The sequence below is a fragment of the Chrysoperla carnea genome, chromosome 5 (genome assembly GCF_905475395.1).
Source record: "Chrysoperla carnea chromosome 5, inChrCarn1.1, whole genome shotgun sequence".
In the NCBI taxonomy this organism is placed as follows: Eukaryota; Metazoa; Arthropoda; class Insecta; order Neuroptera; family Chrysopidae; genus Chrysoperla; species Chrysoperla carnea.
Genome location: NC_058341.1, coordinates 19,801,896 through 19,829,852, shown reverse-complemented (window position 1 = coordinate 19,829,852; position 27,957 = coordinate 19,801,896). Strand labels below are relative to the sequence as shown.

The window sequence follows — 27,957 nt, the reverse complement described above, 5'->3', positions numbered from 1 at the left end:
TATTTGCAATTGATTGAAAATATAAACATTAAAGACTTTAAATGATTTTCATATTTTACAATGTTTCATTTTGATACAATTTGTAGAACCTGTTCATCTGAGGGGGAATTACAACCCCTATTCAGTGAAAACTCTGTAAAAATAGCAGATATATTAACAGAAATCGTCGATATAAAGGTAACAAAATAAGCTCAATTCGAATTTAATTTTACATATATTTCGTTAACTTAATGGATTTCTAGGTAATTGAAAATGATAATTATCCACAGAAAATATGTGGAAACTGTTTGGATACATTAAATTCCGCTTACAATTTTAAAAAACAATGCCATGAAGTTAATAAAAAATTCACAGATATTTTAAATAATGTTAAAAGTGAAATTGAAACGATCAAAGAGGAAAATTGTCTGAATGATGAAGAAGATAACGATGATAATTATCAATCTTCAAATGATTTCGATGATGAACAACCAGAAGAAAATAAAATAAAAATAAAATGGCATAATAGACGGAAACGTACTTGTAATATATGCAACAAAACTGTATTAAGATTGAAAGATCATTTGCGTTCACATACCAAAGAAAAACCATTTAAATGTGGAACATGCCAACAAGAATTTTCCACAAGTTCAAATTATTGTCGACATAAAAAAATACACACCGGCGAAAGACCTCACGTTTGTAATATTTGTGGACGTAGTTTTATAACAACATCGAATTTAAAGGAGCACTTAAAAATTCATGATAAATCCACGGGTGTAAACAAAGAGAAAACATATTTATGTAATTATTGTGGGAGAGCGTTTGGTCATAGAACAGCGATGTTTAATCATGTAAAACTACACACGGGAGAACGACCATATAAATGTGATCTTTGTGAAAAATCATTTTTGCAACTCGCCTTACTAACCCAACATAAATTAAATCACACCGGAGAAAAACCACATAAGTGTAATGTTTGTGAGAAATCATTTCCTGCAAAAGGGAATTTAATACGACATATGCGAAGTCATACGGGAGAAACTCCATTTGTTTGTTCACTTTGTAATAAAGGATATCGTAATTCGTGTGACTTGAAAAAACATTTAATAAGACACAAAAATAATAAAATACGTACGAAACCACCCGCGGAAAAAGTGTACAAATGTACGTTATGTGATAAAGCGTTTGCTTTTAAATCCAGTTTAACGTCGCATATGTTTATGCATTCGGGCGAGACACCTTATGTGTGTTTGGTTTGTGATAAAGGTTTTTATGATTCGAGTAACTTTTCTAAGCATAAGAGAAAACATTTATTAGCGGAAGATCGAATTAAAGAAGACAAATTATTAGAAAATATCCAAAAATAAATTTTTTGGAGAACAACCCTGGTGGAAAAAATATTTGAAGAAAGAATAAGTCTTAGAAATTCAGAGTTACTAAGTTAGTAACTCAGTTATTCAGAGTTACTAAACGGTGTTCCAAAACATCGTTTAACAATATAATAAAATTTATCCAAAAAATAATAAAAATATATCTTTTTTAAAATTAAAATATGTTTTTATTAATACAAAAAAAGCAAAAAAACAAACGTCTCACCTCACAGAATCCCTCTCAGCAGATGTCTGCCGACACCAGACGCCATGCAGAATGCCCGCAGGTCTCCTGCCGGGATTGATGGATCCAAGGAACCCACCAATTCCTCCCATTGAGACTCCCTCCACATAAATTTGAACTCACCATATTATAGTATTGTAAATGCATACATTTATGAAATACATTTCCACTGACTATAAGTACCTAAGCTGTTCGAGCTTTTTCGACATTTATTGATTTTTGATCTTGAGACTGTTGACCATGGATATTCGTCTCTGTTTGAGTTAAAAACCACGGATTGAAATTATTAAAGACGAAAATGTGAGTACAAGGATGCTGTGAAAATTAATATGATAAGAATATCAATCATTGTATTAATATCATTTGTTTATCAATAGGACATGATCGAAGATTCTTGCGATCAACTTTTTTAACTACACTCTTCAATTTTGCACGATGATTTCCATGACATATGAATCGGCAAAGTTTTGATGAAAATGCATAGTCGGACAGTACGTCAAAAATCCACTCGAAGCACTGAATATTTGCAATGAAGATGTATTTCCAAATATCAACCGAATACTTTGCATTCTAGCAGTTTTGCCTGTGATAACAGCGACGAATAAACGCTCCTTTTCAACTCTGCGTCGTCTCAAAACATACCTTAGATCAGTTAAACGGTTTAGCCTTTCTCAATATACACCACGATGTGTAAGGTCGATGCGCATAGAATTTTGAAAAGTGTTTTTTTTCTGTACCTCGTAGAATTAAGTTATTGAAAAGTAGTGACCAAATATCACATTTTGAATTAATTAAATGTTCTACTACGAGAAAAAAGAGTTTCTTGTTTTTATTGACTTTAAAAACTAACATGATGAACAAAAGTTTGAACTCCCCCTCCCTTTGGATGATTTCTGCGCATGGGCCTGTACTAAATTACTCATATTTTAATTAATGGAAATTAGTTTTGATGTTAACTGCTTATGAAAAGTAAGTATCTGAATTATGAATGAAAGGCTGCCATTATCGGAACTCCTCCATGGTACCATAGCTGACATTTATTAGTTTTCTTCATCATCATAAGACTTACCTGAAAGAAAATGGGATGGTTTTGGTCACAATATATTCCTAGGAAATTATTAAATAGTTTTAAGATAAAATTTATTTTTATTTAACAAAATTTTTGTTTGTTTGTTAAAATACATTCAATTTTAAAAATTACAATTTTCATTTTTCGTTTTCGTTAACGACAAATCAAATGATTTTTCTTCGATCATTTCATTCTCGCTAAAATGTTTTTTTCTATGTTTTTTCATACTACTCGAATCATAAAATCCTTTATTACACACAGAACACACATAAGGAGTTTCCCCCGTATGTGTTCGCATATGTACCGTTAAATTTCCTTTTAAAGCAAATTGTTTATCACAAACACTACATTTATGCGGTTTTTCTCCACTATGTGTTAACTGATGTGTATTTAATGCAGCCATTTGTGAAAAGGATTTTTCACATTGTGTACATTTATACGGTTTTTCACCCGTATGTGTTAATTGATGTTTATTTAACGAAGCAACTTGTGTGAACGATTTTTCACATAATTTACATTTAAAGGGTCTTTCCCCGGTGTGTACTGTTATATGAGCTAAGAGCCATGATCTACGAAAAAATCCTTTTCCACAATGATTACATAAATGTGATTTTTTCCCATGGAATAATTTATGTGTGGATAAAATTCCTCTACTTGGAAAAGTTTTATTACAAATTTTACATTTATATGTTAATCCCGTACCACGAATCGAATTTTGTTCACCATCTGACGTCAGACTATGTTTTAATTTAATATGATGACGTAAATTCGACTGTTGATTATAGGATTTATCACAATGAGGACATTTAAATGGTGTTTCGTTCGTATGGACACGTAAATGTTCTGTTAACGCACTCTTTTGTATAAAACTACGCTCACAAAATGTACAAACATGTGGTTTTTCACCGGTATGAATTTTTAAATGTCGTTGATAATTTCCATTTAGTGAAAATTCCTGTTTACATGTTTCACATTTAAATGGTTTTTCTTTGGTATGTGATCGCATATGATCACGTAAATTATAAATCGTTTTCAGACATATTTTACACGTATGTTTATATTCATCACGTCTCTTTTTTTTCTTTTTTGGCTTAGGACAATTTTCATTTTGAGATTGTTCGTCATCATAATTATTCGAGGATTGATAATTATCATGATCGTCGTCTTCAGTTACGTAACACTTTTCCTCTTTGATTGTTTCAACGATTATTTCATTTTTTACATTTACTTTATTTAAATAATCTTTAAACTTTTCATTTACTTCTTGACATTGTCTTTTAAAATTGTAGGCAGAATTTAATTTATCCAAACAGTTTGTACATATTTTCTGTGGATAATTATCATTTTCGATTATCTAAAAGTACATCAAATTAACGAAATGTAAAATTAAGCTCGTATTATTCTAGTCAACAAGTTTAAAATAGCCGGAACAAGCCGGAAGCGTAGCAAATTTTATTCATACTGAATAATTACATGAATAAAGTTTGCTACTGACCATGATTGCGTTGCAATCGAAATACCGATATTTAGCTATCGAATAAGCTATCACGCGTATTTTTACGACCTTGTTGACTAAACTAGTAAATTGAATTTTGTGTTACCTTAATATCAATGATTTCAGTTAATATATCCGCTATTTTGAAAGGATCTTCGCTAAATAATGATTGTAATTCACCCTCAGATGAACATGTTCTACAAATTGTTTCAAAATTGTACATTATTTTATAAATAAATTTCTAATATTTTGTTATTCTAAAGTATTTCAAATATATCAACAAAATGATTGTACAGAGAGACACGCCACTATCATTATATAAAATCTTTGATGGAATTGAAATGACAGAATATTCCCCATCTTAAACAAACAAATAAGAATATTGTTGAAGTAAACGAAGTAAACTAGTATGAAATCTGATTAAAAATATTAAAATATTAATATTTTGGATTTATTTGTGCAATAATGTACAATTTTGAAACAATTTGTAGAACGTGTTCATCTGAGGGAGAATTACAATCTTTATTTAGCGAAGATCCTTTCAAAATAGCGGATATGTTAACTGAAATCGTTGATATTAAGGTAACAACAAATTTAATTCAAACTCTTAACATTTCATTAACTTTAAGTGATTTTTAGATAATCGAAAATGATAATTATCCACAGAAAATATGTACAAACTGTTTGGATAAATTAAATTCTGCCTATAATTTTAAAAAACAATGTCAAGATGTCCATCAAAAATTTATCGAATATTTAGAACAATTAAATATTAAAAAGGAAATAATTATTGATACGATTAAAGAAGAAAATTACTATATCGCTGAAGATGATGACAATTATCAATCATCGAACGATTACGATGAGGAAAATATACCAAAAGAAAATTATGCAAAGCCAAAGAAGAAACGTGAAAAACGTAAATATACGTGCAATATATGTAATAAAAGTATATTAAATTTACGTGATCATATGCGGTCACATACTAAAGAAAAACCATACAAATGTGAAACATGTAAACAAGAATTTTCACTTAGTGGAAATTATCAACGACATTTAAAAATCCATACCGGTGAAAAACCTCATGTTTGTACATTTTGTGATCGTAGTTTTATACAAAAAACTGCGTTAATGGATCATATACGTGTTCATACGAACGAAACACCATTTAAATGCTCCCAATGTGAGAAATCGTATAAGCAACAATCTCAGTTACGTCATCATATTAAATTAAAACATACGCTAGGTGGAAATGTGACGTCAGGCGGAGGAAAAAATGTTATTCGTAGTATTAAGGATGATATTGGGGGGCCGTATGAATGTAAAGTATGCAATAAAACATTTGCTAGTAAAGGAATTTTATCCACACATAAATTATTTCACGGAGAAAAATCATATTTATGTAATCATTGTGGAAAAGGATTTGTACGTCGATCAGGGTTGCAATCACACATAAAAGTTCACACTGGGGAAAAACCGTATAAATGTCAACTTTGTGAAAAATCATTTTCACAAATGGCTTCATTAAATACCCATCAACTAACTCATACCGGAGAAAAACCTTATAAATGTTCATTTTGTGAGAAACAATTCGCGCATCGTTTAAGTTACAACAGTCATCAATTAATCCACACGGGGGATAAACCGTATAAATGTGATATTTGCAATCAGAGTTTTCGACAAAAGCCTCATTTAAAAATTCATAGTCGTACACATAGTGGAGAAAAACCACACAAGTGTAGTATTTGTGATAAACAATTTTCATTAAATGGAAATTTGACAGTACATATGCGAACACATACGGGGGAAACCCCTTATGTGTGTTCGTTTTGTAATAAAGGATTTTATGATTCGAGTAGCATGAAAAAACATAGGAAAAAACATTTTACAGAGAATGAAATGATCGAAGAAAAATCATTTGATTTGTCGTTAACGAAAACGAAAAATGAAAATTGTAATTTTGATATTCACTAATATCAGTCAGTCAGCGAACTTCAAGTTACTCCTGAAACAAGATATCCTGAAAAAGGCCAATCTTAGATGGAGGGAAGAACGTACATGTGGTACTACAAGACAGATATGGTCTGTCTTGAATTGCAGGCGTTCCGAAGTTCTCATATCACTTCCAAGGGCCTCTGTTCGCAAAGTTGTTGCCTCTATCACAGGACACTGGCTGCAGGAGCTGTCACAGTGGTGACGAGGAGGAGACAAAGTCTCATCTTCTCTGTCACTGCCCAGCTTTTGTCATGAGGAGATGGACTTATTTGAGCCAGCTTCTCTTTGACGACCTCTCCGACCTAAAGTCAGTCGACGTCAAAGCCCTCCTGCTGTTCTTAAACAGCTATAAATGGTTCATGGAGTAGTGGCCGGGAATGGGCCAACTCATTGATGGTATCACAACGGACCCTATGGTCTAAGTGTGTCCCACCCCAGGACAGCCACTCTAATCTAGCCTAACCTAATATCAGTCAGTGCATATTTTAACTGCTTATTTTAATATACCCAAATCTCTTAAACTAGATTCCAAATTTTTGATTTTTATATTGTATAAAATAACCATTATTCAGTCATATTTATTTTAGGTGAAATATGTACAAATATATATAATAAACTATGGTTTTTATCAATTTTTTTGGTTTAATTATTATTATGTTTCATCCTTTACATTGATTTCAGGAATATCAAACAGAACATAATGGGTAAGTAAGTAATGAAAAATGATCAGTAAAATAAATAAATACTAAGTTTATGAAAAGAATTTTATTAAAAAAAGGTGAGTAAAAGGTATGTATATTACATTATTGATAACAATAATATGTGAAAGGTGGAGTAGTGGTTAGCAAAGTCATCTCCGAATACAAAGTACCTCGGTTCGTTTCTTATTGTTCCGATTAAATTTTTAATTGAATAAGTTATTATGCCAAGTTAATTTTATCATTTTAAATAATTTTTATGAGAACCAAAAGCGACAGATACGTAAGAGAGCAAGGTATATTTTATGTTATTTTAATTTCCAACCCCTGACAGCAGAGTGATTTATGACGTAAGTATGAAAGTGGAATTATCATAATTAATTTTTTTTTGTGAAATAACATGTTTTCCTATTACAAAATCTTATAAAATTTCATTTAACAAGAATAAATTTTAGCATGTTTAACAAAAAAGTAAAATAAGTATTTTTTTAATATTTGGTAATAGGAGAATATGAGTGAGATAAACTATATGACATGTTCTCCTATTAAAAAGTTTCAAATTTGACATTTTGTACATATTTTTTTAATATTTTGTAACAGGAGAATATGATTTTAAAGAATGAGATTGATTTATGATTATTTAAATTCCCACCTCCTGACAGAATAGTGATTTATGATATATGTATAACTGGGAGTTATTTATAGCAGGAGGGCGGGTTATATAGATAATTTAAACTATAAAAAGAGCGGAAAATTTAAACATTAGGAAAAATTCATTTAAATTAAAAGTAAAAATGTTGCCCACACTAGGATACGAACCACCATACCTTGGTATTCTAGGCAAGTGCTATACCCACACAGCTACTCAGCTTGTTATAACCAGAGAATTATTAATACTTACGTTAGTAAATAATTAATTAATTAATAATTTTATTCTAAAAGAAAAAATAGGATAGACAATTTAAAAAAATAAAACTAAATTTAAAATATATAACGATTTTTATTTATTTGTAACAAAATTAACAGAATTAAATTTTCATGAAAAATCATATTATACATTTTGATAAAACAAATTAACAGATTAATTCTTCTTCCTTATTCAAGTTTTTATACAAAATAAGTAAATAAATTTTTGTAAACAAAATAAGTTGCTATTATAAGTCTATAACCAAGCTCCGTATACTTAGCAGATAAAATTGTTATTTTTCACTCAAACTATTTCCATTCATTTGGGAATCGTTTGGGAGGATTTGGGAATATAATTTTAGAATTTGGGAATTATTAGTTTTCCTGTAATTAATGATTCTTTTTCCAGCGTATAGTTAGCAGGCAGGACATTAAATCCACTTAATTTTTATGTTATATGAAAGGAAAATTAATTTTTCAAAACGTATACTTAGCAGGTCAAAAATTAAATTTTCACCTTTTTTTACGTTATTTGATAATAGTTTACATGGAGACTAACCTAATTTATTTGGGAATTACATTAAACACGGTTTCATCATTTGGGACATTAAAATTGCATTTGGGGGGCATTTGTTTATCGTGAACAATCATGAACGAACGATGAACAAACGATATAGAATCATCAAAATATAAAAAGTTCAAAAAAAAAAAAAAATTCTGTGGGCCAAATTTGCTTACCGTGATATCAGACTTTTGACATTTTAGTTATCTTTACCAGTAATACCATCTTAAAAATTGTACGAAAGTTGTTACTACTTTGTATTAGCACTTTACGCCTTACCGAAAAATTCTCTGTTAGCGAGGTTAGCGTGGGATATTAATAAAATTGAATAAATATTTTGGATTTATTTGTACCATAATGTACAATTTCGAAACAATTTGTAGAACGTGTTCATCTGAGGGAGAATTACAATCATTATTTAGCGAAGATCCTTTCAAAATAGCGGATATGTTAACTGAAATCGTTGATATTAAGGTAACGACAAATTTAATTCAAACTCTTAACATTTCATTAACTTTAAGTGATTTTTAGATAATCGAAAATGATAATTATCCACAGAAAATATGTACAAACTGTTTGGATAAATTAAATTCTGCCTATAATTTTAAAAAACAATGTCAAGATGTCCATCAAAAATTTATCGAATATTTAGAACAATTAAATATTAAAAAGGAAATAATTATTGATACGATTAAAGAAGAAAATTACTATATCGCTGAAGATGATGACAATTATGAACCATTGAACCATTACAACGAGGAAAATGTACCCAAAGATATAGAAAACATATCAAAGGATATAAAACCAAAAAAAAAAAGAATCAAGATACGCGCAAAACGTAAATATACGTGCAATATATGTAATAAAAGCATATTAAATTTACGTGAACATATGCGGACACATACTACTAAAAAATCATATTTATGTAATCATTGCGGAAAAGGATTCATACGCCAGTCAAACTTGCAAATACACATGAAAGTTCACACTGGGGAAAAACCGTATAAATGTCATCTATGTGAAAATTCATTTTCACAAATGGCTTCATTAAATAGACATCAACTAACTCATACCGGAGAAAAACCTTATAAATGCTCTTTTTGTGGGAAGCAATTTGCTCATCGTTTAGGATATAATCGTCATCAATTAATCCATACGGGGGATAAACCGTTTAAATGTGATATTTGTAATCAAAGCTTTCGACAAAAACCTCATTTAAAAATTCATAGTCGTACACATAGCGGAGAAAAACCACACAAGTGTAGTATTTGTGATAAACAATTTTCATTAAATGGAAATTTAACGGTACATATGCGAACACATACGGGGGAAACCCCTTATGTGTGTTCGTTTTGTAATAAAGGATTTTATGATTCGAGTAGTATGAAAACTCATTGGAAAAAACATTTTACAGAGAATAAAATGATCAACGAAAAAACGTATAAATGTCAATTATGTGAAAAATCATTTTCATACTTGACTTCATTAAATACCCATCAACTAACTCATACCGGAGAAAAACCTTATAAATGCTCGTTTTGCGAGAAGCAATTTGCGCATCGTTTAAGCTGTAACAGGCATGAATTAATCCATACGGGAGAGAAACCGCATAAATGTGATATATGCAATCAAAGTTTTCGACAAATAACACATTTAAAAGTTCACACTCTTACACATAGTGGGGAAAAACCTTACAAGTGTAGTGTCTGTGATAAACAATTTTCATCGAATGGAAATTTAACGGTACATATGCGAACTCATACGGGAGAAACTCCTTATGTGTGTTCTGTGTGTAATAAAGGATTTTATGATTCGAGTAGCTTGAAAAAACATAGAAAAAAACATTTTAGCGAGAATGAAAAGATCGAAGAAAAATCATTTGATTTGTCGCCAACGAAATTGATTGAAAAATAAAATTGTAAAAAAAAAAGAAAATTTTATCAAATAAAAATAAATTTTATTTTAAAACTTAATTAATTAGTCGTAATTTTTAATAAGAAATCCAAAAATACGAAAATTTGTTTGATTTTATGATTGATCGATAATGTTTCTTTAGCAACAACACGTCGAATCATCAAAACAGCCAGATTTTATTGTTTCTCCTGAAACAACTTACCCTAGAAAATGATTTTTATCTAATTCGAACAAAAAAAGTGATTCGATAAATTTCGATCCAATAAATACAAAAATCGGATTCAATTAATGATTGAATAGTTTTTGATTTGTGGCCTAAAATTTATTACGAAAAGCTTTTAATTCGGAGCAAATGTAGAAATAAATCGAAAAATACACACAAAATCGTCAATTCAGTCAAATTTTTACGGTTTTTAAGTGCTAATTATCCTAAGTAGTAAAAAATACGCAAATCCGGTTGATTTTGAAATTGATCGATAAGTTTCTGAAGCATCAACTGAAGAAATGACAACGAGATATGACTTTTGCGTGTGTAATTAGTCATGAGATCTTATGATCAATCGAAGAGGAAATTCTAGAGCATGATCATAATTTAGTAGAATTCCATACTTGGTTTATTTAATGTAAATGAAGTTTTATTCTAATCTGCCTTTAATTTATAATTTTTCAAGTTTCAAGAAAGTTTAAGATTTAAAAGTATAAAAAATTATGAGTAAGTCCATCTAGCGGTTAGTTTGTAAAGCTTTAGTACAACTAAAATGCCACTTGCATCAAATAGCAAGTTTAAGTTGCTAATGCCATCTAGTGGCATATCTTTACAACCAAGTATTCTTATTTTTTACGTTTATTTCCATAAAAAACTTAAAATCGAAAAATAACGAAAGGTAAATGACTTGGAAATAATAACAATTCTTATTTCTAGGTAAAAATTATTTAAATTAATCACTTCCTAGTTTTTTTATGTTATTTACTGTTGATTTCTAAAATTGTGTACTCCTCGCGCCAATGGTATGTTGAGTCTCTTTGTATATAAACTTAACTTTTCAATTTCAATTTTAGCTTTGCGCAGTGGCGATATCGTAACCAATGAGGTCTAACCGAGGTGCGATTATTGCTAGTTGAAAACTTTAACCAATACCCCGCCTTGTGGTCATGAAACACTGACCGCTACGGCAATTTTTGTAAGTCCCTACGGGGATTGATTAATGAATCTTAAAATATTTGTAACAAGCTTTTGAGTACGTTTAACACATTGACAATTTCAAATTTTCAACTTGCTATAAATAACGTCAGATATACATATATCATAAATCACTATTCTCTCAGGGGGTGGGAATTAAAATATAATTGGGAATTGGGTGTGTTATATTTATTTATTATTTATATTTATCAGGCCCTCTAAGGAAGCAATCAATAGGGTCAGTTTTAGCCAAATTTATATATAACAGCTTAAGTAGTCAAGTCAATATGCGCGTACATTACCTTTATTTGATTTCATCAAGATATTTATTATGACAACATAAAATTTCCTTGTCCTTACTTTAAATTACCTTCGATAACTCACAACTCATTTTTTTGAATACATATACTTTGGACAAAAAATATAAATTGACAGATTGTAAATTATTTTTAAAATATTCTCAAAATTTATGTCAAGCCGAATCGATTAAAAAAGTTTTTAGTTTCCTAAGTAAGACATCGTCGTATTTTGTGGTCGTTTTGAATTGTTGCACATTTTTTTTTGTTTTACCCCCCAACCAGCAAACAAATTATAACATGGAAAAGGAACATAGTTCCATTTAAAAAAAATAAAATCCAAATTATACACACATTATTGACTGACCCTTTAGAGAAGGTATCAACTTGAAGGTAATTTTCGTTTAAGTAAACTAAAACATTCTTATGCATTGTCCATAGCAATGAAAAATTTAAAGCCACTTCGGTTGAACCCAAAATATAATTTTTGGAGTTGTACCGCTATTGCAGCCCGTGAGAGAATTAATAAAAAACACAATAAATTTTGAATAAATATATTTTTTGGATCACAATGAAAAATTTCAAAATACAATAAAATATTTATAAAAGAAAAAAAGATTGAAATTAAAACTTAAATTACTTTTCAATATTTTCCAATGATAAATCAAACGATTTTTCTTGTATAATTTCATTTTCTGTTAATAAATGTTTTTTCTTATGTTTTTTCATGCTACTCGAATCATAAAATCCTTTATTACATATCGTACACACATAAGGAGTTTCCCCCGTATGTGTTCGCATATGAACCGTTAAATTTCCTTTTAAAGCGAACGCTTTATCACATAACGTACATTTAAATAATTTTTCCCCCGTATGAGTAAAACTATGATATTTTAAATGTGTTTTTTGTCGAAAACTTTGATTACAAATATCACATTTATACGGTTTATCCCCCGTATGGATTAATTGATGACTGTTGTAACTTAAACGATGCGCGAATTGTTTCTCACAATACGAACACTTAAAAGGTTTTTCCCCGGTGTGAATTAACTGATGTGAATTATATGATGCAAGATGTGAAAATGATTTTTCACAAAATGAACATTTATAAGGTTTTTCTCCGGTATGCGTTTTAATATGTGATTCTAAACCACTTTTTCGTACAAAACCTTTTCCACAATGACTACATAAATATGATTTTTCCACATGTAATAATTTATGGGTTACTAATATTTCCTTTGTATTAAATTTTTTATTACATATTTCACATGAAAATTCACCATTTTCTGTTGGTTTTAATTCGTCGGAATGTTTAAGTCGCAAATGATATCGTAATTGATGTCGAAATTGATAAGTTTTTCCACAATGTGTACAAGTTAACGATGTTTCATCGGAATGGCCTTGTAAATGAGCGTGTAAAGCTGTTTTCTGTATAAAACTGTGTCCACAGATCGAGCATACATGAGGACGTTCTCCCGTGTGAATTTTCATGTGTCGTTGATAATTACCTGGAAAATAAAAAATATACTTTTTCAATTTATCAAGATTCTAATCGGAGAACTGAATCGCTTAGTACTGAAGAACACAGTCAGACTAATCTGAGTACTGGGTCACTCTGACGTTAAAGGGAATGAAGCTGCAGACTCGTTGATACGAGAGAAGGCGTCTCAAATGACCTTTTCATCTGAGCCTGTTATTCCCATCTTGATTACTGGGTTTGCGATTGGTAAAACTGTGTATAACCACAGCCAAGCCATTCGACTGTGCTCGCGTGAACCTCACTAGAGCACAGTTGAGAAGAGTGGTGGGATTCTTGACAGGACACTATCGATTGAACTATGATCCTAATTGTAGGGCCTGTATGGAGGACGATGAAACCTCCATACATGTTATTGAAACCTATAAGACATCTGGTTAATAATGTTTGGATTCATCAATCCTGGGAGGAATTTTATATTCGACACTGATTAAATGATTTTCGAAGAGGAAAAGTCGTTCTAGAAGAAATACGAATAAGTAATAATAATTACATTTGATAGAAAATTGTTGTCCGCATGTTTCACATTTATACGGTTTTTCCTTGGTATGCGAACGAAGATGTTCGTGTAAATTCGTTATATTTTTATTACAAATATTACACGTATATTTACGTTTACGTTTATTCTGTTTATTCTTTTTTATCGAATGTCGAATTTTTACAGTGTTTCCAACTTGTATAGAATCAATCGTCGGTTCTGGTGACGATGCTGATGATTTTACATCATCATTCCAATTTGAATAATTCTCATCCTCACCGGGATCAAACTGATGTTCTTCTTTAACCAGAATCTCCTCTTTTACTTTAACGTTCTGTAAATATTGTTCATATTTAATTTGTACTTCCTGGCAGAGTTTTTTAAATTCATACGCCGATCTTAATTTATCCAAACATGAATTACAGATACTTTGTGGGAAATCATCATCTTTTCGGATCTACAAATCATCCGGAAAAGTTTATGAAAATTTTGTATATGTATTTGGGGGAAATTGAATTATACCTTTATATCAACAATTTCAGTTAACATATCTGCAATTAATACAGTGTCTTCAATAAATAACGATTGTAATTCACCTTCAGATGAGCATGTACGGCATATTATTTCAAAATTCATTCTTTTTTAAATGATTTTTCTAACTTATCATTTATTGTTTACATACAAGCGATACGTTATTAGTGGAGTGCAATACTTGACATGTAAGTATCATAAGCACGGCTTGTTTATGCGTGGACCACAGACTTATTTAAATTACAGACTGACTGTTCAAGGACACTCAACTCCATGAAACCAAAGATCTGTCAAAAAGAAGATGGCGGTAGTGTACCTTTAAACGCTTAAAACAAAACAATACAAAATTTCTACAAAATAAATAAATATCTCAATACATTCTATAATCTTTTTATTCAATGAAAATAATCAGCTGATTGATCTGAAAAAGGTACAATTTTTCACTACAGCGGCGCTCAGAATCTCAACGACGTTGAGTCAAAGTTGCCAACTCTATCAACTTTTAGGTAGATCTCCCAATTTCGAGTGTCTTTAGAATAGAAAGTTGGTAGATCTACCACCTTTGAGTATATATATAAAGTATTGGGATCTGACATATGGGCGGGGCTAAAAAGACATGGCTGACATAAAGTGACAAATTTTAAAAGTAACAGCAATCAATACATACTCTTTGTGCAATTTTTCAAGAAGAGAATGATTAATATTAATGAAATTGTTGTTGGGGTCAACCAAACCGAGTAATCGTAATTTTACTACTTTTCACACGAAATAATTTAATTTTTATTATCAATTATTTATTATTGTTGTAATTATAACTTGCAAAAAATAATCAACTCCAAACTTTTCAATGCTCAACACTAAAAGCTGTAACTTGAAATTAGTTTCTACTTTGACAACCAGGTGTCATGCCTCCTTTTGTCAGATCCCAATATATAAAGGTAGATCTTAAGATTAGATTAACCAACTTTTAAGCAGAATTAGCAGAAAACTACCATTCTTTTAAATCATATCTACCACACAAACAGATTTTGAGTTGGTGACGCCGGCTGAGATCTTAAAAATATTCTCGGATAAAATGAATAATGAAAAATAAATTTCATTTTTTAAAATATATTTTATTGCAAATAGTACATTTAATTCATAAATTACATAAAATAATGTTATAAATTTGCTACTCGAACTACGGGCCTCTACTTTACGGACGAATGCTCTCCAATTAAGCTATTGTATGCTCAATCACAATCTTTAACATGAATTTATCCAGAAATGGTAAAATTGCCAAACTTTACTCTTAAAGATTATTTTTTAATAATTTTTCTTGTTTTATTCCATCTTCCGTTAATAAATGTTTTCTCTTATGCTTAGAAAAGTTACTCGAATCATAAAATCCTTTATCACAAACCAAACACACATAAGGTGTCTCGCCCGAATGCATAAACATATGCGACGTTAAACTGGATTTAAAAGCAAACGCTTTATCACATAACGTACACTTGTACACTTTTTCCGCCGGTGGTTTAGTACGTAAAGTATTATTTTCGTGTCTTATTAAATGTTTTTTCAAATCACACGAGTTACGATATCCTTTATTACAAAGTGAACAAACAAATGGAGTTTCTCCCGTATGACTTCGCATATGTCGTATTAATTTGTCTTTGACCGTAAATGATTTCTCACAAACACTACACTTATGTGGTTTTTCTCCGGTGTGACTTAATTTATGTCGACTTAATAAGACGGATTGCAAAAATGATTTTTCACAAAGATCACATTTATATGGTCGTTCTCCCGTGTGAAGCTTTACATGATTAAACATCGCTGTTCTGTGACCAAACGCTTTTCCACAATAATTACATAAATATGTTTTTTCTTTGATAGCACCCGGAGATTTATCATGAATTTTTAAGTGTTCCTTTAAAGAAGATGTTGTTATAAAACTGCGTCCACAAATATTACAAACGTGTGGTCTTTCACCGGTGTGAATCTTTTTATGCACACAATAATATGAACTGCTGGAAAATTTTTGTCCGCATACTTCACATTTGAATGGTTTTTCTTTGGTGTGTGAACGCATATGTTCATTTAATCTTAATACACTTTTGTTACAAATGTTACATGTACGTTTTTTTCGTTTTCCATCTTTGAGTTTCCGTCTTTTACTCCATTTCGCCTCAACTTTATTCTCTTGTGATTTTTCGTCATCATTATTATTCGAAGATTCATAATTATTATCGTTATTATTTGATAATTCAAAATTATTAACGTTATCTTCGTCATCATTTAAATAATTTTCCTCTTTAATCGTTTCAATTAGAATTTCATTTTTAATAACATTATTTAAAATGTGTGTAAACTTTTGATTGACTTCTTGACACTGTTTTTTAAAATTGTAAGCCGAATTTAGTTTTTCCAAACATTTTGTACATATGTTTTGTGGATAATTATCATTTTCGATTACCTATAAATTCATAAAGTTATAAACGAGATGTAAATTTGCATTAAGATTGTTGTTACCTTAATATCAATGATTTCAGTTAACATATCAGCTATTTTTAAAGGATTTTCATTAAAAAGGGATTGTAATTCACCCTCAGAGGAACATGTTCTACAAATTGTTTCAAAATTAAACATAATTAAAATAAATTTTGTGTTTATAACTAAATTGACTGTACTGTAGATTCAAACACTCCATTAGATTATTAAATTAATATTATTAATGACGTAATAATATCGCTTCTTTTCCTTATACCTACTTGGCAGCATGCTGTCCAGCATCGTTTTTCACCTGAAAGCAGAAGAGCGTGAGAAAAACTGGGGTCAAAATGCATCCATTTATTATGCCTTCGGTTATTTTAAATTCGAACAGCACTTCAAAATCATTAATAACTGCCGAATTGGAGCTAATCTGCCAAAAAATTGAACTGAAAGCAAGAATTGCCTAATAATTTTCATAGATTTATTTCAACTTATTCGATGTGTCTTTATGACACCTACATTTTGTTACATACAAATCCCTTGAAGAAATCGACTGAGTTTTTTTCACGTGCAAATACAAATCTAAAAGGATTATGGCTATTATATCTAAAGGAAAAGGCTATTTTTCATAACTTTTCCTAATTGTGAAAATCATGGAAAACTCAATTTATAATGATAGAAATAAAAAAATATAAATATTAATAATGAATTTTTATTGTCGGTAAATTACATAGAAAATTTCACTCGTTATATGTGGAACACATTTTTAACACATATTCACCCCCCATCTTGCTCTGTTCCATGGATGATGCTGTAAATCATCAAAAATAATATTAATGAGGTGGAGGAGCCCCTGCTGGGGTCTTATGCATTTTTACATCTTTATTTAAGGACTGTTTAGCGTCAATTCCAACGTCTGTAGTAGGAGGTCTACGACGTCGACGTTCTGAAACAAAAAATTAAGATTAATTTTTTAATAGTAAAATAAGAATCACTGTAAATATACAATAATATAAATAGTTCTAGTAAGCAATCTCTTTTCTCTGTTCAAATCGATGGTGTTGTGCACACAAATTTACACAAGTAACTTGTAACTTGAACAATCCTTTTCACCTGTCATGAATTTGACATATCCTCGTAAACAAAAATAAATTTGACAAATTCCGAATATTTTGTAAATAAAATGTATAATTTTGAAATAATATGCCGTACATGTTCATGTGAAGGTGAATTACAATCGTTATTTATTGAAGACACTGTATTAATTGCAGATATGTTAACTGAAATTGTTGATTTAAAGGTAAAACTAATTTTAGAATTTTTTTCAAAAACAAGTTTGTAGCTGAAGTTTGAGACCTTATCATTTATAAGATTGTAGTATAACTTGCAATTTTTTGTGTCAAATGATTGCCTCGGTACCATTTTTGTGTAATTCGACAGTCAACTGCCTTGAAGGAGTTAGTGAAAATTATGCCGCTTTGTAGATAAGCATACATTTTTGATCAGTTCCCAATGGCGACCCAAACCCCTCAAACGAGAGTTTAAGCCGGCACCTTCGAAAACACATTTTATCGAATATTCCGTTTACCGTGCATCATACGACAAAAATAGTAGGGATGATTTTTGTAGATAGTAACATTTTCTATAACTTTTATTTGAAACTTTTTCCTGTATAATATATAGATTTTTATTTATAGCGCTCCAAACTTTGTTCAATATGGTTATTGCTCAATATATAGTTAATTCATGATACATTTAAGTATCATAACTTTGAAGCGCTATAAATAAAAACTTCTGCATTATACGTGTTTTCCAAGATGGTGGCTGAAGCTCGTACCCCTCGACCGTCAAATTGGATTTACACTCGGGGGATACCCCCTCTATGAACCTACTTTTTTTGTGGGTTTTACCTACGTTTCATGTTGGTTACACGTAAATATTCCAAATAATAGGAAGTCAGCAATTAAAATTATTGTAAGAATTCGCAGTAAAGCATAAAAGTAAATTAAAGTGAAGGACGATACCTTTTACAAATTGATAAACAATAATGCATCCGAAAACAACGGTAGTGACAGCTAAAGCTATTCCCAAATGATCATGCATATTACTTATATAGTCATTGTAAAATTATATTACAATTTAGTTGTAAAATTATGATTGTAATTTAATTTTACAATCCACTAACATTTTTTTATAACTACAGACTGATTAAAATTCATTATGCTATTTACAAAAAACAAATTCATTGTAAATAACATAGGTAATGAATTTGTCAATGCCATCTTGAAACTTGAATTTTGTATCTAATTTTTTTTTATAAATTATCTATTTTTTTAACCCCCGAACTAAAAAAAGGGGGTGTTATAAGTTTGACCGCTATGTGTGTCTGTGTGGCTGCCTGTTTGTCTGTGGCATCGTAGCGCCTAAACGGATCAACCGATTTTGATTAATTTGGTTTCGTTTGAAAGGTAATTTAATGAAGCTTGCTCTTTTCGTGCGAGTTTAGGGTTCTGTACCGAAAAAACTAAAAAATTGGCTATAATTTTCATAATTGGCTCAGTTGAAGAGGTAATTTAATGGTAATGGAGAGGTAATTTAATGGTAATTTAACATTAAATAAATCGCTTTCAAGACTGTCTAAAAAGTGGAACATAAAGGTGATAATAATAAAAACCATAGGTATATAGTTACTAAAGCTCTCTTGGATAGTAGTTCTGTACTGCACCTAAAGAATAATCTATTAGTTTACTTTAATTCCTTGTTTCTATCGCCAAAATATTTCCCATTCTTCCGGATTCACCAATCAAATAAAAATTTAAACGATCAAATTTTACATTTCTTGTTTCTTATTGCTTGAAGGTAATCCACGGTGATAAATATCCTCAAAACATTTGCACGCATTGTTTAAATCAATTAAAATCCGCGTACTCATTTAAAAAACAATGCCAAGAGATCCAAATCAAATTCGAAGAATATTTACAAAAAATTCTTGTTAAAGAAGAAATTTTGACAAATACAGTAGTTGCTCAAGAAGATTTTAAAAATGAAGAATCCATAAAAGAGGAAAATATTGAAAAAAATATTTGGAGTGATCACGATGATATATTCAATGAAAATGATAATTCATCAATCACATCATCACGAGAAGATGGTGACCGTGAAGATGATGATGTTGACGAAAATCATATTAATAGTGATGAAAATATTAAACTAGAGGAGAGTAAAAAAACAAATGTTAAGAAAGAAAAGAAAACTGTTTATAGACGTAAACATCAGTGTCCAATATGTAATAAATATTTTACATCAAGTCATTTACAAAATCATATGCGATCCCATACAAAGGAAAAACCTTATAAATGTGAAACTTGTGGACAACAATTTTCATTAAAAGGTAAAACGAATATTGTATAAGATGATACGAAAACTTGCTGATTTGTATTTAGCACCCAACAGCAGAGGGCTCTCCAGAAAAGTTTAATCGGTCTTATTCGAAGAAGCCAGCTTTTTTGTAGCCTTTATAATCACCGTAAAGGCATACTTTTCCAAGCGCTGTCATCTCCATTTCGCGAGACTTTCGAACTCGCTTTAATCGTACCCCTACAACTCGTGTTTCTGGTCGAATAACGATTATATTTCCTCTGCTCATATATTTACAATTTAGATAACACCGAATCAGTTGTAATCTACATTATCAGCAAATTAAAATTTTCTTTTTGTTTATCTTCTAGGTAATTACGAACGGCATCGTAAAATTCATACTGGAGAACGTCCGCATGCGTGTTCGACATGTGGACGCCGTTTCCTCCAAAAAACCACCTTAAACCAACATTTACTAATTCACACAGATGAAACACCCTATATGTGTACATACTGCGGTCGTCGCTTCAAACATAAATCCCCTCTACAATGGCATATCCGAACCAAACACAATCCGAACAACGAAAATATTGTAAAGCAACCGAAACCACCAAGAAAGCGTCGAACAGAATTACCACGTGACTTCGAATGTGATATATGTCATAAAAAATTTAGTACAAAAAATATATTAGCAACGCATACATTAATCCATGGCGAAAAAACTTATTTATGTAGTCATTGTGGAAAAGGTTTTACCTCGAATAATGGTTTACAATCACATCTACGTACGCATACCGGGGAAAAACCACATAAATGTACACTATGTAATAAAGCGTTTTCGCAGATAGCTTCGCTTCATACGCATCGATTAATCCATACGGGCGAACGTCCCTTCACATGTGATATTTGTAATCAAAGTTTTAAACAAATTAATCATTTAAAGACACATCGACGGACGCATAGTGGTGAAAAATTGTATAAATGTTCAGTATGTGGAAAAAATTTTTCTACGAATGGAAATTTAACGGTACATATGCGAACACATACCGGAGAAACACCGTACGTATGTTCGGTATGTAATAAAGGTTTTTATGATTCGAGTAGTATGAAAAAACATAAGAAAAAACATTTTACGGATCAGGAAAATGTACAAGAAAAATCGTTTGATTTATCATTAACGAAATTTATTGAAAAATAATTTATTTAGTAATTTATTTTGTGTTTTATTTGATTTCCCTGTCACCCTATTTCGCAAGTTTCAAAAAAAAAGTATTAAGTGAAATTTGTAATCCGCCACAATGGGGTAGATGACCGAATTTTGTCGCATAACCTCCAAAAATGTGAAAGTAGATTTGATATAAAAAAAATTTGAATGTTAAATTAAAATTGATTAAAAAACTAAGAAGTTATGAGCATTCAAAGATTGTTGCCCGTCTCTTTATTGCAAACAGAGTTTTATTTTTAATCCTTATGGCGATATCCTACAATGACGTCACTAGTCTATATGCCCCTCTTTGTTTAATTAAGAATTTTAACGGTTCATATGTTGCGTACTTCTAAAAAAAAATCAAAATCAAGTACACACATACAATAAACGTTATGTATGTAGTTAATATTTGAAAAAAATTATATTTCCTTATTAAAATCCTTTAATTTTTGTATAAAATTTACATTTGCCATTGTCATAAAAATGGCGAACGATCTTACCCACATATATAGAGATTTGCTTAAGCCCTTAACTTCTTAAGTATTTTATGTATTTTTTTCACCGAATCCCACAATGGAAAGTTTTTAGATTTATTTATTTATTTTCTTTTAAAGAATATGTTGTAGAATCTCCAAAGTAACCTACGCTTTATGTCTTTTATGTTAATATTCATTGGCGTATCTGAGTACCAATCAACACGGGATCTGTATTTCCATAACTATCCAGCAAAAAAATTAGAAACTTTTTACAATAACAAATAATAGCTTTTAGAATACATATTAACTTTTTTTTATAAATATAAAAAAACCTTTTTTCCTCAACGTATAACCAGTAAAACCTAAACCTAGCACCCCTTAAAAATAATTATAAGTACGCCTATGCTAATGTTTGAGTATTGATCAATAAATTGGACAAATGAGTAAAAATAATCTTGACATAACACTAAACTAGATTTTAATATAAGAAATGTACAATTTTGAGAAAATATGTCGTACATGTTCATTTGAAGGTGAATTACAATCGTTATTTATTGAAGATACTATATTAATTGCAGATATGTTAACTGAAATTATTGATTTAAAGGTATTTCATCAAATTTTTTACTATACCAATAGTCTAAGGTTACTTCAGTAATTTTATTTAGATCATAGAGAGGGAAGGGGGATTTAATTGAGGGGAACCCTGTTTAATTAATTAAGAAATAAACATACATATTCATGAAAAAATTTTATTTACTTTATATTAATCTCAGACTAATTAAAATTATTGTTTTGCTAACATATACATACCAGCAAATGAGCAAAACTGAAGGCGATAGCGATTTAATAATTCAATGTATATAACCAAATTAAAGCCTTAACAGCCGATATGCCAAGTGCATCCGATAATAAAAACCAACTCGACATAATTGGTACTAGAGATCACTTCCTAGCCCGAAAAAAGGCTTGATAATAGTCTGTATTGTCTTAAAATATGTAAAAATGCCGGATCAATTTTGCTGGATAAAGACCTGTCTATACCCGCCTTGACTTGTTAATTTCTTCAAATATTTTTCCACCAGGGTGCATATGAGTTTACATTGAAATTAACAAGTCTAGGAAACTAACAAATTCAAAGTAGTATAAAGTGTAAGAGACTTCAAGTATATTTTGGAAATCTACGTACTCCGAAACGTAAAATCCCAAAAATTTGAAGGTGGGATGAAATTTTTCCCCTGATTCTGATTACATTAATTTCTATTTATCTTTTTTAATGCAAAAATGGAAATATAAGTTAAAAATCATAGGTATATAGTTACTAAAGCTCTCTTGGGCAGTAGCTCTGTTTGCACTTAATCTTATAATATTTCCCATTCTCCGGGATTCACTACTTAGTATATACAATGTGTTTAAATGATCAATTTTTACATTTCTTGTTTCTTATTACTCGAAGGTAATCCACGGAGATAAATACCCACAAAACATTTGTATGCAATGCTTAAATAAATTAAAATCCGCGTACTCATTTAAAAAACAATGCCAAGAAATTCAGATAAAATTCGAACAATATTTACAAAAAATGATTGTTAAAGAAGAAACTCCGTTTACCGATAACAAAATGATAATAAAAGATGAAAATTATGAAAATAATGATGAATGGAATGATGATATTTACGATTCATCCTCACCAGCACCAGAATCTGCTGAAATACTTGACGAAAATGCTGAGAAAAAAGTTGATACAGATGAAACAATAAATCAAGAAGAAAATGAAAATCAACCACCAATTAAGAAGAAAAAATCGAAAGTTGTACGAAAACGTGATCATGTTTGTCCAATTTGTAATAAACATTTTACATCAACACATTTAAAATTTCACATGCGATCTCACACAAAAGAAAAACCTTACAAATGCGATCAATGTGGACAACAATTTTCATTAAAAGGTAAACTAATCTTTAATGAATAAATGATCTTTACAACCAAATTAGAATGTGTATTTTTTTCTAGGTAACTATCAGCGACACATGAAAATTCATACCGGAGAACGTCCTCATGTGTGTTCGATCTGTGGACGTGGTTTTATACAGACTACCACATTATACGAACACATACGTATCCATTCAAATGAAACTCCCTTTACATGTAACCATTGTGGGCGTTCCTTTAAACAACAATCCCAATTACGCTGCCATATTAGTTTAAAACATTTCGATGGGACTCCAACAAAAGAAAAACAACATTCAAGCACGCCAATCAAACGATACACAAAAAAACGTCTTCCACCAGCACCTGGTGAATTTCAATGTGATATATGCCAGAAAAAATTCACATCAAAAGGTGTTTTAGCAACGCATACGTTAATCCACGGAGAAAAATCATATTTATGTAGCCATTGCGGGAAGGGTTTTGTATGTAAATCCGGTTTAAAATCACATTTAAAAACTCATACCGGAGAAAAACCTCATGAATGTAAGTTTTGTGGTAAATCCTTTTCACAAATTTCTTCGTTAGCTACACATAAGTTAGTGCACACGGGCGAAAGACCGTATACATGTACAATATGTAATCAAAGTTTTAAACAAAAGAATCATTTAAAATATCATAGTCGAACTCATAGTGGTGAAAAACCATACGAATGTTCTGTTTGTGGGAAAAGATTTTCTTTAAATGGTACATTAACGGTACATATGCGAACGCACACGGGAGAAACACCGTACGTATGTTCGGTGTGTAATAAAGGATTTTATGATTCGAGTAGTATGAAAAAACATAAGAAAAAACATTTTATTGATCAGGAAAATGTACAAGAAAAATCTTTTGATTTGTCACCAATAACATAAAAATTTTTTTAAAAATTACATAATTTTGTTTTATTTAATAAATAAGAGTCGGTCTCATAAACCTCGATTAAATTAAAATTTAATATAAATTTAAAATTTAATCAATTTCATAGTAAAAACTAAACGTTATGTTTACAGGGTGTGCCTTTTTTGATATCGGTATATAAACATTTAATAACTTTGGAATTTGTCAACCGATTGAGTTAAGATTAAAACATGTTTTTATATCCTGTATATCCCTATCCCTATTCCTATATACAGGGTCGTAACGAGGGTTCATAGCGCCGGCGGCAAGTATTTAGGTTGCGCTTTATATATATCGGGATGGGCTGTAAGGATTTTGATGAAAATTCGTAAACTGATAGTATTTAACATAAGAATAAGATCGGATAAAATTTTTAATTTTGCTATCACATTCAAATTTTATCCAATTTTGATAAACCAAGTATGTAATTCTACTAAATTTGGGCCATACTTTCCAAATTTGTCATCAAAATTAACCTAGCTCTATTAGATTTTAAGAATGTGGAGTCCTGGTCCCGGAATTAAGCACATATGTGATAGCTAGCGAAAAACTGACATCACAGTTGAAAAGAATGATCCAAAATTAGTGGATTTCAAAAAAAATTCCAATAAGATCGGACCAAATTTGCTTGTGTTACCAAAAAAATCGAATTTTTGAACTTTATGACGTCATCAGAATCCAAAAAATTTAATTTTGCTCTATCACATCCGAATTTTATCCAATTTTGATAAATAAAGTATGTAATTCTACTAAATTTGGGCCATACTTTCCAAATTTGAGATCAAAATTAACCTAGCTCTATTAGATTCCAAGAATGTGGAGTCCTGGTCCCGGAATTAAGCACATATGTGATAGCTAGCGAAAAACTGACATCACAGCTGAAAAGAATGATCCAAAATTAGTGGATTTCAAAAAAAATTCCAATAAGATCGGACCAAATTTGCTTGTGTTACCAAAAAAATCGAATTTTTGGACTTTATGACGTCATCAGAATCCAAAAAATTTAATTTTGCTCTATCACATCCGAATTTTATCCAATTTTGATAAATAAAGTATGTAATTCTACTAAATTTGGGCCATACTTTCCAAATTTGAGATCAAAATTAACCTAGCTCTATTAGATTCCAAGAATGTGGAGTCCTGGTCCCGGAATTAAGCACATATGTGATAGCTAGCGAAAAACTGACATCACAGCTGAAAAGAATGATCCAAAATTAGTGGATTTCAAAAAAAATTCCAATAAGATCGGACCAAATTTGCCTGTATTATTAAAAAAAATAGAATTTTTATACTTTATGGCGTCATCAGAATTCAAAAATTGCAGCGACCTCCATACACAATGGATCTCGTAAGCATAGTTTACAGCTAAAGATAATTTTTAGGGTTATTGCTCATACTTTTTATTAATCAAAGTTGGCAAAAACCGGTCAAACAATTTAAAAACTTATTTCACTGTCAAAATATATTTGTCTACGATTTCTCATTTGAATTAAATCGTTTTACACTCCACCAATTTCGTTTCTGTTTCTTGGAATCATCTATGTGGTCCGCTAAAGTTGTATAATCATGCGGTTTCTCTTTTAAATATTCCGGATGTATCCATGTAATTGATAAAATTTCAGGTAACATGTATGGTTTTAACCAACCAACTAATGGTGTGAAACCAGCTTCATAGATGTATTCTTTATGATAAAATAGTAAACCATCCACACCAGGAGATGAAGTCTGTGAAGATGTTACAGGAAATTCATATAATTCTCTTGCTAAATCATTGAGTCGAGAACAATCGTAATATTGTAATGGTTCTATTGGATATTTATTATGTTCATTAGCTGTTCGCAATTTTGGAAGTTCGTCAAATTTTGATTTTAACCAAAAAAATCTAAATTGTGCCTAAAAAAATTAAATATTTTAACACGTATATTGAAATTTTATCAAAAATAGCATTATCTTCTAAAACTTACTTCACATTCAGTTAAATCCCTTCCAGCCCATTGCAAAACATCTAAAACGTAATATTGTTTACACGCGAAATTCCATATACAATCTAAAATAGTGTCTCCATCAAAATTTCCCCGAGAACCACTTGGTAAACATGACTGAAATCGAGCTTGAAGGCATCCATATTTCGTGTAAACTTCTGTATTTTCCTACGAAAATTATTATAATTGAATAAATTGAATGAATCAGAGGAAATTTTAAATAAATGTTAACTATGCATACTTTGGTTGCTGCTACAAGAGCCCTGTGACCTTTTGGACATGGTAGGCACAGCCAGTTTTCTTGAAAATCTTCAGGTACTTCAATTAACCATTCGGAAAACATAAGTTTATTTTGATAATCTTTCGAATACCATTTCTTTTTCTTAAAAGAAAATCAAAATTTGAGACGATCGTTATTATTTTTTAACTAAAGAACTAAATATGGAAAATGGAAACCGGTAGTCGGTATCATACGGATAAGAGGAATTTTTTCAATACAGTGGCAGTATCGCGGCACCACGGATATCGTAATTGCCCCAACCTGATTGCGATTTTATATCATGGCCACCAGCGCCTTATAAAATAGGATTGGTGGAAATCTGCCACCTGTATTGTGATCGGAAAACGTTTTTTCGTACTTGGTAGCCGATGACATATTTGACCAGTATAATTACTGCCTTACTTATCTTATATTCGAAACCACTCAAGGTTTGTCATTTTCCTAATAATTTTTCGAATAAAACTAAATACCTTTGTCGAATGAGTATTTTTCCATTCCATGGATTCTTCATCTCCTTCTTGTTTTTCTTTTACTATATGGCCCCTATTTTTATCAAAACTCAATTCCCGTTTTCTAGAAATAAATAAGATACATAACTAAAAAAATTAGGCAAAAATCCAAAAGTTTTGGATATACTTTTTCAGGTCTTTTAAAATTGTTTCACGTCGTTTTTGTTGATCATTAACTGTTGGTCCGGATTTGTAATAATGTGAAAATTGTGAAGAATTTGGACTATTTGAGCCATCACTAACTGAATTTTCACTTAATTTTTCAAGTATTTCTTCCATTATTTGTATATTTTCTAGGTTATAAACACGTACGACACAATTAATATAAACAAATTTAAAATAAAATACTAGGTCAAAAATTATCTTTTTTCATAAATTTTAAATCAACAACATATTTAAAAATAATAATTTTTATTTTCAAATTTCCTCATTTTTGAATTTCCCAAATTTTGTAGCGCTGAAATTTTAAATCTAACAAGTGAAAACAAACAATTGACTGAGTTAGTGAGTTAGTTGTTTTCCTTTTACGTCCTGAATACGCTG

The 27,957-nt window shown here is 30.4% G+C and overlaps 6 protein-coding genes and 1 non-coding gene across 7 annotated transcripts; 5 read left to right on the top strand and 2 right to left on the bottom strand.

Moving 5' to 3' along the window:
* The first annotated feature begins 2 nt into the window (after positions 1-2).
* On the top strand, positions 3-1,366 carry LOC123301819 (zinc finger protein 480-like). The gene is made up of 2 exons (XM_044884725.1): positions 3-177; positions 243-1,366. The coding sequence occupies exons 1-2, from the start codon at positions 61-63 to the stop codon at positions 1,347-1,349; spliced, it is 1,224 nt and encodes a 407-aa protein (XP_044740660.1). The 5' UTR covers positions 3-60; the 3' UTR covers positions 1,350-1,366.
* A 516-nt stretch (positions 1,367-1,882) lies between these two features.
* On the bottom strand, positions 1,883-4,413 carry LOC123300639 (zinc finger protein 569-like). The gene is made up of 3 exons (XM_044883237.1): positions 4,267-4,413; positions 2,798-4,019; positions 1,883-1,911 (listed from the first exon to the last, which is right to left on the bottom strand). Exons 1-3 carry the CDS (start codon positions 4,381-4,383, stop codon positions 1,883-1,885), a joined length of 1,368 nt encoding a protein of 455 aa, XP_044739172.1. The 5' UTR covers positions 4,384-4,413.
* A 212-nt stretch (positions 4,414-4,625) lies between these two features.
* LOC123301823 (zinc finger protein 501-like) lies at positions 4,626-6,205 on the top strand. Its single transcript, XM_044884733.1, has 2 exons — positions 4,626-4,742; positions 4,800-6,205. Exons 1-2 carry the CDS (start codon positions 4,626-4,628, stop codon positions 6,132-6,134), a joined length of 1,452 nt encoding a protein of 483 aa, XP_044740668.1. The 3' UTR covers positions 6,135-6,205.
* Positions 6,206-8,431: 2,226 nt separating this feature from the next.
* LOC123300638 (zinc finger protein 271-like) lies at positions 8,432-21,303 on the top strand. Its single transcript, XM_044883236.1, has 4 exons — positions 8,432-8,795; positions 8,853-10,231; positions 19,822-20,123; positions 20,461-21,303. The coding sequence occupies exons 1-4, from the start codon at positions 8,679-8,681 to the stop codon at positions 21,285-21,287; spliced, it is 2,625 nt and encodes an 874-aa protein (XP_044739171.1). The 5' UTR covers positions 8,432-8,678; the 3' UTR covers positions 21,288-21,303.
* On the top strand, positions 11,293-11,433 carry LOC123301910. Its single transcript, XR_006535466.1, has one exon. It is a non-coding gene; the product is annotated as a U4 spliceosomal RNA (small nuclear RNA).
* Positions 21,304-22,262: 959 nt separating the features above from the next.
* On the top strand, positions 22,263-24,624 carry LOC123300636 (gastrula zinc finger protein XlCGF26.1-like). Its single transcript, XM_044883233.1, has 3 exons — positions 22,263-22,379; positions 23,229-23,721; positions 23,786-24,624. Exons 1-3 carry the CDS (start codon positions 22,263-22,265, stop codon positions 24,616-24,618), a joined length of 1,443 nt encoding a protein of 480 aa, XP_044739168.1. The 3' UTR covers positions 24,619-24,624.
* Positions 24,625-25,866: 1,242 nt separating this feature from the next.
* LOC123300701 (snurportin-1) lies at positions 25,867-27,756 on the bottom strand. Its single transcript, XM_044883322.1, has 5 exons — positions 27,542-27,756; positions 27,376-27,478; positions 26,867-27,007; positions 26,608-26,793; positions 25,867-26,536 (listed from the first exon to the last, which is right to left on the bottom strand). Exons 1-5 carry the CDS (start codon positions 27,691-27,693, stop codon positions 26,114-26,116), a joined length of 1,005 nt encoding a protein of 334 aa, XP_044739257.1. The 5' UTR covers positions 27,694-27,756; the 3' UTR covers positions 25,867-26,113.
* Positions 27,757-27,957: the final 201 nt, after the last annotated feature.

Coding starts and splice junctions, on each gene's coding strand:
- LOC123300638 (XM_044883236.1), top strand. CDS start 8,679: ATGTACAATTTCGAAACAATTTGTAGAACGTGTTCATCTGAGGGAGAA. Junction 8,796..8,852: donor CTGAAATCGTTGATATTAAG/GTAACGACAAAT, acceptor AGTGATTTTTAG/ATAATCGAAAATGATAATTA. Junction 10,232..19,821: donor CCAACGAAATTGATTGAAAA/ATAAAATTGTAA, acceptor AAATATTTGGAG/TGATCACGATGATATATTCA.
- LOC123301823 (XM_044884733.1), top strand. CDS start 4,626: ATGTACAATTTTGAAACAATTTGTAGAACGTGTTCATCTGAGGGAGAA. Junction 4,743..4,799: donor CTGAAATCGTTGATATTAAG/GTAACAACAAAT, acceptor AGTGATTTTTAG/ATAATCGAAAATGATAATTA.
- LOC123300639 (XM_044883237.1), bottom strand. CDS start 4,383: ATGTACAATTTTGAAACAATTTGTAGAACATGTTCATCTGAGGGTGAA. Junction 4,020..4,266: donor CTGAAATCATTGATATTAAG/GTAACACAAAAT, acceptor ATGTACTTTTAG/ATAATCGAAAATGATAATTA. Junction 1,912..2,797: donor GAAAACGAAAAATGAAAATT/GTAATTTTTAAA, acceptor TAATTTTCACAG/CATCCTTGTACTCACATTTT.
- LOC123301819 (XM_044884725.1), top strand. CDS start 61: ATGTTTCATTTTGATACAATTTGTAGAACCTGTTCATCTGAGGGGGAA. Junction 178..242: donor CAGAAATCGTCGATATAAAG/GTAACAAAATAA, acceptor ATGGATTTCTAG/GTAATTGAAAATGATAATTA.
- LOC123300701 (XM_044883322.1), bottom strand. CDS start 27,693: ATGGAAGAAATACTTGAAAAATTAAGTGAAAATTCAGTTAGTGATGGC. Junction 27,479..27,541: donor ATTTTAAAAGACCTGAAAAA/GTATATCCAAAA, acceptor ATTTATTTCTAG/AAAACGGGAATTGAGTTTTG. Junction 26,794..26,866: donor CTCTTGTAGCAGCAACCAAA/GTATGCATAGTT, acceptor TAATTTTCGTAG/GAAAATACAGAAGTTTACAC.
- LOC123300636 (XM_044883233.1), top strand. CDS start 22,263: ATGTACAATTTTGAGAAAATATGTCGTACATGTTCATTTGAAGGTGAA. Junction 22,380..23,228: donor CTGAAATTATTGATTTAAAG/GTATTTCATCAA, acceptor TATTACTCGAAG/GTAATCCACGGAGATAAATA. Junction 23,722..23,785: donor ACAACAATTTTCATTAAAAG/GTAAACTAATCT, acceptor ATTTTTTTCTAG/GTAACTATCAGCGACACATG.